At 33.4% G+C, this 12,125-nt stretch overlaps 1 protein-coding gene across 1 annotated transcript; it reads right to left on the bottom strand.

Moving 5' to 3' along the window:
• Positions 1-304: 304 nt before the first annotated feature.
• Positions 305-5,200, bottom strand: LOC111381921 (auxin response factor 9-like). Its single transcript, XM_023005773.1, has 14 exons — positions 4,764-5,200; positions 4,530-4,648; positions 4,260-4,355; positions 3,736-3,792; positions 3,440-3,592; positions 3,234-3,318; positions 2,703-2,793; positions 2,425-2,589; positions 2,219-2,332; positions 2,057-2,129; positions 1,823-1,976; positions 1,198-1,727; positions 895-1,082; positions 305-818 (listed from the first exon to the last, which is right to left on the bottom strand). Exons 1-14 carry the CDS (start codon positions 4,807-4,809, stop codon positions 716-718), a joined length of 1,974 nt encoding a protein of 657 aa, XP_022861541.1. The 5' UTR covers positions 4,810-5,200; the 3' UTR covers positions 305-715.
• Between the last annotated feature and the right edge of the window lie 6,925 nt (positions 5,201-12,125).

The raw sequence follows: 12,125 nt of genomic DNA, 5'->3' as shown, positions 1-12,125 counted from the left end.
ATTACAGGGGATGATATTGAGCTTATTTGAGGAGTTTTTGCATGTAGATAAACAATGCAGCATATGCAATGATATGTGGGTAAAAATCCTCGAAGATGAAAAGGCAGAATTTCCCTTTTAATAAATCGGTATTTTTGCATCTAACTGTATAAAGATGACAAATTTATGTAAAGGATATTTTGTATTATGTATCTATATAACTTAGGCCTTGTTAGGCGGGACTTTTGCTTTGTGTAGAGGCAGAAATATGATCCACATATCCATTGAACCAGAACCTTGAATTCAATTTAACTATGCATGCAAGGAAGAAAATGAAATGCCCTGGATTATTGAAGTACACATTTCCAAAAGAACCTGGCAATTTATAAACCAGATGCCAAGAAATTTATATTTACATCCAAATCCACCGGAAACACCTCTGATATACACAGATTCTAATCCTAATCCCACCCCCGATTACTCGTAAAATTTCTAGTCGCAAACAGCTAGTTTTCTTGGTTGTTAGCCTGATGCTACATCCATATCTATAGCCATCCATCTTGATGACACAGAATCAGAGAAACAAACAAGAAATTCCTCAAGACCTCTACAACAGCGAAAAACTGAAGCTTTTTCCATTGAAAAACAAATTAAAAGGAAAAAGCAGGGATGAACAAGAAAATGTGAAATTAATTTAATTTTAATCTTCACCAACTTCCAAGTTAAAGCATCTCCTTCAGTTGTCTGTCGAAGATAGAGGAAGCTTGCTTCCTGCTCTCATTTTTTTCACATCTTGGCTAGAATAGATGAAAATCCTCTGCACCTTATCACAGAATTCTCTGCAAGAAAATAATAGTATCATATAACCGTTGAAGTAGATGATATGTCTAGATGAAAAATACAAATAATACGTACAGCCATGGATAATCGCGCATAAGCATCATGTCTCCTTCGTCATCAGTGAAAACAATCTCCCAATTATGTCGGAGCTGAAGCTCACCCTTTATTTCGAACATCTCTTCAATTTCACTTATAAGCTCATCGTATCCCTTTAACGCAGTTAGGTCCACAGCACGACCCACAGCAACACCTTGCATTTGAACCTTCTCAAAGTATTTCACACCAAAGAAACAAATAGTTATTATTAATTACTCTTTCAATTCAGTAAACGCTCAATCAATAATACTTTGTTGTTAAAAGTAGAAGGTGAAATTATACCTTGGTGCGACTTCTAGTGGAGTGATTCTGTCTGCTAGGAACCTCCTTTACTGGTACTTGTAACTGCTGCCGTTGATTTGAGACGCATCCTTCAGAAGCATCATTTAGTTTATCAACTGATTTTAGAGAGGATTTCTCGAGAAGGGCAGCACCCGTCAAAGGGCTGTTCAAATCAATACCAAATAATCTGCAAGTTGCAGACGCATCTAATTTCCTCCCATCATTCAGGCAAGAAATGCGACTATTACTCCGTTTTCCAGAATTTGGGGCTGAACAGTTTGAAAAAATAGACCAAGCCGATGCACTTTTGCTCTCTTCTGTTTCTTCAGAAAACATATTAAGAGACGAATTCACATCAGGAGATAGCCAGTCTCCCTCTAAAAGAGTTCCAGAAGTGTTGCCGTTTCTGTTTCTGATGAGAGTGCCACCAGTGTCAACTTGTTCACTCCTTTGTTCTTCAAGAGAGCCAATTACTTGATGTGATTCGCGGGACGGATTCCACACAGCTGATGCTGTTGAACTTGGAGTATCTACCACATAGGAAATAGCAACAAAATTAAATGAAGTCCTAATACATAAAAATGCTAGAAAGTTTGGGAAAAAAGGGTATGCAAGAATGTTGAACCAGGAACTGGGGTTTCAACATGCAATCTTGGCCTTTTATTTTTTGCTGCCGATGGTTGAACCAGGCTTGTGGGAACTGAAGCCACAAATGGTTCTATCTCCCATGGAGAAACCCTTTCAGGTCTTGGAATGGATGCAGGTTCGTCCCACTGAACCTGAAAACACGAGAACAGCATAGAGTTTGAGTAATTCCATATGCTAATTTAATCAAAAGAACATCAAGAAATACACTAACCTTCAGTGATCGCCATTTAGAATCTTCCCAGTGAGGAGAAATATCTTCGACTCCTGTTATTGTACCTGAGAACCTGATAATGTGGGAAAAAAAGGGACAAATTAGATCAATTCCATGACAATAGCAATGAGATTTACTTTTGAATACATGGCAAGTGGCAACCTCTTCTCTGGAGAATCCTCGACCTCAAACTGCATCTTGAATCTCATGCCAACTCCAAAACCATGGTTTAGAGCTTCAAGATATTTGTTCAGGCCTATGATGAATTGACTTGTTCTGAAAGTTTAACACACAGCTATGCACGTTATTTAAAAAGTAATTCTCATATACGGACATCATTCCCAGTGTACAAAGAGTGAATATCAAACCTCGGTTTGTAATAAACAACAAAGAGGGTCTTGCTTGCTACAGCATGGGATGCAGTTGCAAGCACTCCGAGGTGCATGCTCTGACTTGAAATCACTGACGATGGCAAGGAGCTCTGTTGACAAACATGATGTCTAACTCCAACATGTAACTCCCCATTCTCTCCCCTAGAATAAGAGTTCCAATAAGACGATAACAACACATAAGAAAAAGGAAAACCGAGGCTTCATTGACAGATACAACTTATAATCACTGAAGAGTGTGTAAGTTCGACAAGTACCTCAAAAATACAAAAGAATCTCCAGCGACTAATTTCTTAGAAGTGACGAAATTACTCCATCCCGTTGTAAGCAAGTGCCTGCTAGGTTTGCCTGTTCAGTTTGGAAGATATAAACATGAATTACCATCCATGAAAATGGAGTATTTGATATCAACATACTCAACTCAATAGATGCCCATTTATTTGATCAGTATTGGCATAATGGCATTTATGGTCAAGTAATACGTTTGTAATGAGAAAGCATGTTTGTGTAAGCTTAAATTGTTAGTTACAAGCAAATAAGTTAAAGGATTAAAACGTTTGTTTATTGGTCAAAGTTGAAAATAACTTAATATTTTAGATAGTAACGTAAATGTTACTTTCAACATAAGTAATTTTTTTTTTTTTACTTGAACGTAGAAAAAGGTTATCTGAAGATGTTTGGAAATATTAAAGTAACTATCGCCCTTTTAAGCTTAGCCAGCCAATCTCAGATCCCTTAGTCTAGCTATATCAAAGGAGCTCATTAGGAAGGAAGAAATAAAGCATCACCTCTATATATATGCTTAAACTGCCATTTAATCCCATGCAGATCCTTGGCCACGAGTTCCTGGGTCGGTGTCTGCTGGGTCATATCCTAACCCAAGAACATTCATAGTCAAAATAAACTAAAAATCAGTTAACAAATTCAATGCCAACCAGCAGTACAAACCAAAAAAAAAAAAAATTAATGAACCTCCCGAGAGAGGAATTATTACCAAGGGTGGAAGGCATTCATTTGCATGCCTACGAAGGACAGAAAATCCACCATGAGTACTTGTGTCGGAAGCCGTCAAAACCTTGCAGAATGAGTGAACAGTAGGCCTAGGAGGATCCAGAGCACATCGATCTAGACTTTTTGGCTCAGTTTGCTACAAATTGTTTCATCCAAACGTAACTCAAACTATCATAGATTGCCTACTAATAAATTGCAAGCTTGATCCCTAAAAATTATGAGAGCAAGCAAATATAACAATTTTTCCAATAAAAAAAAAAAGCGAGACGTTTTCCTTACATCTAATTCTGGCATCAGAGTAATTTGTGCATAAACCTCATCGGTTTCTCGTTCAGCCTACAAAACACCGCATCATGATTTGTTAACCATTCTACAACTAAATTTACCATTGCAATAATTTTGGTTGCTAAAGCATAAAAACAAAATTTTCTGCAGTTTTTACAGCAAGTGTTTATGAACTAAACTAAACTAAACTAAATCGAGGTTTTCGTCTGGGAAAGACAAGTTGCGTAGAGAAGGTGAAATTTTCTCGCCAAAATCTCACTAGACTGCCCTTTTTTGCGCCAATGTTTCAATATACACATACTACTTTCTCACCCCTAACCAACCCACGATTTTTCTTACAAAGTCGATCTGCTGCAATTTTCTTCCTCACCCCGAACCCAAAAGAGGACCAATTTAACATTTTTACCCGGGATCTTTTTAACCTTTAGCATAAAAAGAGGACTTACAAATTTTCTCCGCAAGATTTCACATCACAATTAACAAAAGAATAATTAAGAGCAGGATTGATAGGACCATACCAGTAGCTGAATGTTCATAACACGGCAAAGGATCTTTGAGGGAAGATTGAACATTGTTGTCCTCTGACTTAACTCCTGATTTGTTGATGCTTCCAACTAAACAAACCCCAAAAAAAGCACAAGTTTCAACTCCAAATTAAATCCCATAAATTCCCACATACAGAAACTCAAGTTTATTTTAATTTCATGACTAAATATCCATTATTCCATACAAAGATCTGAACTTTCAGGCACCCACAGAAGAAAATTTAGAAGTAATAATATACTGACTTGTTCCATGTGACCTTGTGGGAAATAGTAAACTCTTTCTCTCATTTTTGGAATATCCACCAACGGACCTGCACAAGCCTTCCATAGCTCTGGATACAAAACATCCTCAACCCTATTCCCTGAAATTTCAAATGAAGAAGAAAAAACCCAAAATTCATTTCCCAAACACGAACAAAAACACTTTTGGGATAACCAAATAAAAAAAAATAACGATGATCAATTTAAATGTTTAACCTTCAGATGGAGAACTGCTTTTCGGCTGAGAAAATGACCTTGCCATGATTAAAGCTCCTCTTGTTTTGATAAAGAAACTGATCTTTAAATCCACAATCAAAGTTTATAATTGATAATGGCTAATATAAACACAATATAATACACCTTCTTACACTCCTTTCTGTACGAACTGAATACTCCTCATTACACAGTATTAAAAGCATTAAATACTACAAATGGAAAAACCCAGCATATAAATTCAATTGAAAGGCTAATTGAAAGCTGTGACGGTTACATTGGCGCCGGAATACCAGCTTCCATTAAGCAAAAATGTAAAGAGAGTACGTAAACATTTCAAAGGGGAGGGAGTGAACAAAACGCCGCTCAGTATCCCAAGAAACAGCTTATTATTCGCCTTGATTCGTTGCTCTCACCCTCTCTCTACATATATGATAATTGATATATGCGTATGTATATATTGCTTTCATCCAACGTGGGGTTAGGTTGTCTCCTTCTGCTCTACAGTGCATTTTGGACTGTGGAGGGTGGATTGGGTTGGGTTGGGGTGGGGTGGGGGTTCAGTAAGCGCTACCTAACCATATAGATATGTATAGCTTTGGACGGCTGTGACGACGACTTTTCTTGACGGAGAAGTGGGGTCAATCCTAGTCGTTGTCGTTCCGTTTTAACGGCGGCAGTTTAAGGTCGTGACCTTGCAGAAAAATTGTTGATCGTCAAAGGAAATTTGCACATTTGAACCCCGAACTAGTGAGGCAGTTGCAGTGTCATCCCTAACCAGTAACCATCTCTGTTTGGACTTTATATATGTGCGTCAAACTTTATATAATGGATTAGATAATCCCGTCTATCACTCCAGAATTTGCCAATTTGGAACTCTATCAAATTTTTCATCTAACATTTTTCCTCTACAATATTTTATGTAATTACTTATGTACAATTTTTATATATAAGTATCATAGTTCTTTCTGTTTTTTTCGGGAGCTTATTTCAACAAATGCAACACACTACCGAATGTTCAAAATGTTGGAACTAATTCCTTTGATACTTATCATCCTATTGATTTGCATTTAGCTTCAAACTATTTTTTAAAGTTAGTAATTAAGACAATTACATACTCGAAAATAGGTAGATCAACACGAAACAATATTATGTTAACATTAAAATTGATTTAAAAATCACTAATATGAGCTAGATCCTTGAAAGTGCTCAACAACCTATATTATTTTCATATTTAGACTAGGTCATCTACAAGAATATACTTACACGGGGGATTTAGTTCTAGACAGTTCAAGTTAGAGTTTTGGAGAAATTGAAATAATTTAGATAAGTCGACTCTATTTTATTGAGTAAAAAAGCTTTAAGCGAGTAAGCGAGAAATAAGAACTTTACCTATTTACTCCAATTTACATAATTTTCGCCATGTTGGAGTGGACGGCACACGATCGATAAGCCAGAAATAATTTCCCAATGCAAATAGCCCAACATAAAAGAGAAAAAATAAAAAATAAAAAATTAGTCCTGCACTGACTTTGACCTTATTTGATTTTTGGAAAATTCATAACTACGATATTAAAAGTGCGTTTGATTTATCATTTTGAGGTCATTTTCAGTTTTTAGTTTTCGAAAACACTCAAAACATATTTGTTATGTTATTTTCAAAAAAGCGGTTTAAAAACAAGGAAAATTCTATAATTCAAAATTCAAAACGATTTTTTGACATTTTGAGTATTTTCTCAAAAAAACTCAAAATAAGGAAAATGAGTTTAAAAATTTTCCAAATTAAAATAATTAATAAAATCACACAAAATTTATCCATATACTAATACCCCACTCCCTCTCTCTATCTCTCTCTTCCCATGCTCCTCAAAAATGTCATAAAATTATTTATAAAGTTTTTAAACCAAATGTCTTTTCTAATTTTTTGTTTTAAAAAATAGTTTTTTCAGAATGACAAATCAAACATTTTCTGTAACCTTAAAATAATCTTTCAAAATAGAAAATTGAAAATAAATTCAAAATTGAAAAACAGAAACGCAAACAAAACACACCCTAAGTATCACCAATTTCAAAACTAAGAATAAAGGTTTTGAATTTCAAAAATCAGATATCTATTAAAATTTATTTATGATTTAATTAATTAAATATATTAAGATCACAAATTTATACAATTTGATCACAAATTAATAATTTAATCACATATTATTTTTCGATCACAAATCAGAATTTTAATATGTTACAATTTGTTCATCGATTACAAATAAAAAATTTATAAGTCACAATTTATTTATTGGTCACAAATCACAAATATTATAAGTCACAACTTATTATGCAGTCACAAATTAACATTTTTTTATGTGACACAATATTTCTTTATCATAGTTTATTTTTTTCATTCATCAGAGATTAACCAATTTAATGGTTACAGTCAAGCAAATGATTTGTGACCACCACGTCACTACTGTCGCCAGCCACATCGCCACCAAAACTACCCCCACCCCACCACAACACAATTACTGCTAGACAATCGACATCACTGCCATGACCATCACCATCACTACTGCCATCAACTCTAGATCCACCACCACTACAGCCAATAAAACCACCCCAACATTGCCACACCGTGGGCACCACCACCTCGCTAGCATCACCATAGCACACACAAAATCACCACAACACCACCACTGTAGACCACAACCAAAGCACACCACCATCTATTCTATCTCCATCTATACCACAATCACCATCCCCACCAAAAAATCCACGAACCCGCCATCACAATCACCACACACTAACACTGCCTACACCACCAACATCTCAAAAACATGCCGCAAAATCACTGCAAAGCACAACAAAACGTTTAGTTTGGTCAACATGGAAATGTAAGAGTGATAGCTTGAAACCTCCACACCCATTGCAATGACATAGAAGCAACAAGTTGCGTTGTAATCCCACCGGAGAAAAGTTCAAAAGGTCATCGCACACGACCATTTGTGATTCGGCAAAACCACCGAAGTGCTGCGTACTATAAGACATTGAACGTCGCAATCTGTGACAAGTTAAGACCACTAGATCGTCGTTGCTCGCAAAAGCACAACTGTGTCACAGAGGCGCGGCGAGGCACCGCTCTGCAATTACGAGAAGCTGTGACGGCTCCTTTGATGCCACGCCTCAGCGCCGAATGTGCCATCTTGTCGGAGGTTGTGTGTTGTCGGAGAAGTGAGAAGGAAAACTATAAGAAATAAGAAAGTGGCAAACGATTTAGGGTTTGGGTTTTTGTTGGGGTGGGGGTTTGTGGGATAAGATGGGTTGGGTAGATTAATTTAAATTATTAATATTAGAATTTTAATTATATCTGATTTTTGAATAAACAAACTTTTGATCTGATTTTTTATGTTGGATCTTAAAACATATGAATGGTGTGTAATTTCCATTTTGAGATTTCGTTATATCCCATATGTTCTTATGAAGTTTGAAGTGCTAATGGGCTTATGCCATTATAACTTATAACTTACAGCGTGGACTTAAGCATCAAAGAAAAAAAGTATCAATTTATTAGAGAATATTTGCACTGAATTATCTGTGATTGAACTAAATAATTGATGAATTTGTCAAGTACTATTATTTTTTAGCTCCTATTCGATAGTCATTATTTTGAAAAATGGACTTCTGTAGTGATTTTTTTAAAAGTGTGGCTAAAAGGTATGAAAAAATTTAAATTTATATACAAAATATTTTATTATATAAATATGTGATTGAAAATAAATACGAGAATTAAAGAGTTTTAAAATAATAATTGTCAAACAGGTGCAAAAAAATTTTTTTTTTGGAGGAGGGTTTTTTTTTTTATGAAATTTTCCCCTCCCCCCCCCCCCGGGCCCCCTTCCACTCACTAATAAACAATGGAAAAATATAACATGTTATAAGTTGAAAATTAAACCAATTAAACGTATTTAATTAATAATTTTCATACAAATTAGACAATTGAATTGTCTAGAATTTATTTTTCCATGAAAATCTCATGCTCGCAATCAAGCTCGCCCTAATTTCAATTTTTTATGTTGTTGCAATATTAAGCCCATACTTGATAACCATTGAAATAAATTTTTTTCTTAAAATCATTTTAAATCATACATTTTCATAATAAAATATTATATACATAAATCGAAATTTCTTTTTCCTGTTTGGGTTTCATTTTTAAAATAATGCATTTTCTTTTTCTTATTTTAAACCATACATTTTTGAATAAAATAATATTACACACAAATTCAAATTTTTATTTTTATAACACATATTCTCTAAAAATTACTAATCTAGATCACATTTTCCCCCAAAATCTATTTTTAATGGAGCCCATTTTGTAGTAAATTTAAATAAATAATTTATTTATTTTTTGCTGTGAACTGACATGATATAAATAAATAATTAAAAGATGTTTTCTCGTGAGATTCAAATATCTTATTAATTTAGCCATTGTTTGAGCCACATTTATAGGAAAAAATACATTTTTAAATAGTGTTTGATATCATTTTAATCAAATATTTTTAATAAAATAATATTACATGCAAATTCAATTTTTTTTTTAACTTTTTAACTACACATTTTTCATCAATACACTATTCGAAAATGCATTTTTCCTCAAAATGGGACTTAAACAAGAATTAATATAGGCTGAATATATTCACACCATAGATTTTAATAATTAGACTACATATTAATTGCATGAAATATTTATCACCTTTACACATTATCATATTTATGTCTCAAAATTTTTTTATCGCATTCTTATTCTCAAATTGACAAACTTTGCTTCTAATTATGATTTATTCACCGAAGTTTCTTTAAGATAAAGTAAGACTTATTTTTTTCATCGTGTTTTTAAATAAAAAATAAATAAAAATGAAGTAAATAATTAAATATTTGAATCTCATTTGAAAGCATGTTAACAATATTTTTGGACGAAAACTATGATTAAGGACAAGATTTTCTAATCAACGAAAAAAAAAAACAGAGAACGTGATGAAGAAAATAAATTCAAGGATATAAGTGTGATGCTAAATAAATATAAAAACAGATGGTGTCGCCCCCAGGGCACATTCGAATTGGTGGAACAATCACTATGGCGGGTTTGCAACCTCAGCGTAGAGAGTTCGATTCCTGATCAACACAGTGATAAGGATTCTCTTGGGGTCAGGAGTATAAATTAAGTGGGAACTTCGGAGCCAATAAGGGCATAAATTGCAATTTACCTCCTCCAGTCATTGAGGGGCCGGTGGCTAAAGGTCCATGATTGAGTCTGGTAAAGCTGGGATACCTGGATATATATATATATATATATATATATAAAGATGGTGTGTATATAATCATTATTTATTGTATTTTAATCATTTATAATTTTCTATAGCATCGTTTAAGAATATACCAATTTGTCCTGCATTTGACCCCTTCTCACTGTGTAAATTCACTTATAATCTGCTCATTGACCCAGCTTTTTCTTAAAAATCATTCGTCAATTGAACCTATTAACCGCCAATATTGACATGGTCTTAGGTTGCACATTAGAAAAATATTAATTCAAAGTCAACCTAAGTATTCTTGAAATTCTATCTTTGATTGCCATCCAAGGAGTAGTTCAAAATATCTAAGAGAGAGAGAGAGAATTTTTTATCGTACGTACTCATGCAAGATGCTGGCTTTTTTATATATTGAAATTCGGCTATTTATTTAAATTTTAAACTTATTGAATTATTTGTTTGAACTTTACGAGATGAAGTGCAACTTCTAAAACGAAATTACGAGACTTAAATCTACATGTTTAGAAATTAACTCACTTTTTGGAGAAGTCTTGATCGACTCGATTATAGAATTGGCCAGCATTACGGACATAATTGAATGTGGACAAAAGAATATAATCAAATTAATAATTTGCCTGCTTTTTAATTTATTAATGTTGTTTGCTTTGCATCTTTAGTATATTAATCCACTCATGGTCCCCTTCAAGGAGATATAAACAAGAAGGTACCTTAGCATGAATAGTGCTTTACAAGTTGTAATTATTTATTAAATAATAATATCATTTAATTTTAATTTAAACCTAATGAACCATGCAAAGCAGATAGAATTTCATTCTTTTAATGACGTTGTGTTCGGTACGTTATAGAACAATATTGAACAGTACAATCAATCGGTTTTATCAAATATATGTTCTCTAAAACTGGACTCGATCTCCTTAATTTCTCTACATTAAACAAAGTAGGTGAAGGGACCATACCAAATATGTATAATGTTTATACAAAAATATTCAGTAAATCCATTTTTATATATAAAGTTTGGACTATCATTGCTATTATGAGCTAAACCCTTTTTTGCTTTTTAATGGAGAACGTAGGACAAACCAATTATATAAAGGCTATGTGTGTGCTTGTCTGTCCCTATTCTTTAATCAGGCAAGAAGCTACATTAATTATGCATACCACTAGGTATTAAAACCGGTTAAGTCACAAACAATTTTGCTTTTGATTTAGGGCCGTTTGACAAAATTTTGTTTTTGCTTTTGCTTTTTATAAGAACTTCTTGAATAAGTTACATTAGGTTAAATTCTTCTGAAAGTTCTTAAAATTATATGAAATACTTTCAAAAAATTAACCAAATACGTTTAAAGTAAGCTTTTTTAATCTCAAGGCCAATTTTTGACTTTTTAAAACAATGCCAAACCAGCCCTTAAACTTTTAGACTTGTGGACTTCAATTAAACCATTTACTTTTCTTTCTTGATTGTCGATCGACTTTATAATTGCTCTATGCATAAAAGGTATTAGAATGAACCACTTGTATTGTATAGAGAGAGAGAGAGAGAGAGAGAGAGAGAGAGATGAATTTGACATAACGAAGCCTTGAATTGACAAGCGAAAATTGCTCGTGTTATTATTGTCTTAATAGTATGGGTTTTATAATAATGCGGTAGAAATTGAATGTATTTAGCCTCCATTTGAGCCACATTATTATAAAAATGAGAATGAAAAATATAATCGTTATAGACCCCAAAGAAAAGATAGAAATTCAAATTTGGTGATTTGATATAATGGATAACGGTCATATTTTCATTTTAATAGAGAAATAATGGGAAACAAACTCAAATTTGGTGACTTGATGTGATGGATAATAGTCATATTTTTCATTTTAATGGGAAAATAATGGGAAACAAACAAGGACTTTATATTTTGTGTGGGGCCATAACGGCTATATTTTTCATTCTCATTCTTACAAAAATGGGAAACAAACAGAGCCAAAATCTCAAATATGGTGGCTTGATGTGATGAATAACGATCATATTTTTCATTTTAATGAATAAATAATGGGGCTCAAA

Source organism: Olea europaea, unplaced genomic scaffold (genome assembly GCF_002742605.1).
Source record: "Olea europaea var. sylvestris unplaced genomic scaffold, O_europaea_v1 scaffold2396, whole genome shotgun sequence".
In the NCBI taxonomy this organism is placed as follows: Eukaryota; Viridiplantae; Streptophyta; class Magnoliopsida; order Lamiales; family Oleaceae; genus Olea; species Olea europaea.
The sequence above is the reverse complement of the archived record's forward strand: the minus strand, read 5'-3'. Positions and strand labels throughout refer to the sequence as shown.

Bases quoted from the DNA above. Each gene is read 5' to 3' on its own strand.
- LOC111381921 (XM_023005773.1), bottom strand. From the start codon at position 4,809: ATGGCAAGGTCATTTTCTCAGCCGAAAAGCAGTTCTCCATCTGAAG. The intron at 4,356-4,529 runs GTCAGTATATTA...GGGTTTGTTTAG, and splicing joins CACAAGGTCACATGGAACAA to TTGGAAGCATCAACAAATCA. The intron at 3,319-3,439 runs GTAATAATTCCT...TTCTTGGGTTAG, and splicing joins ATGAATGCCTTCCACCCTTG to GATATGACCCAGCAGACACC.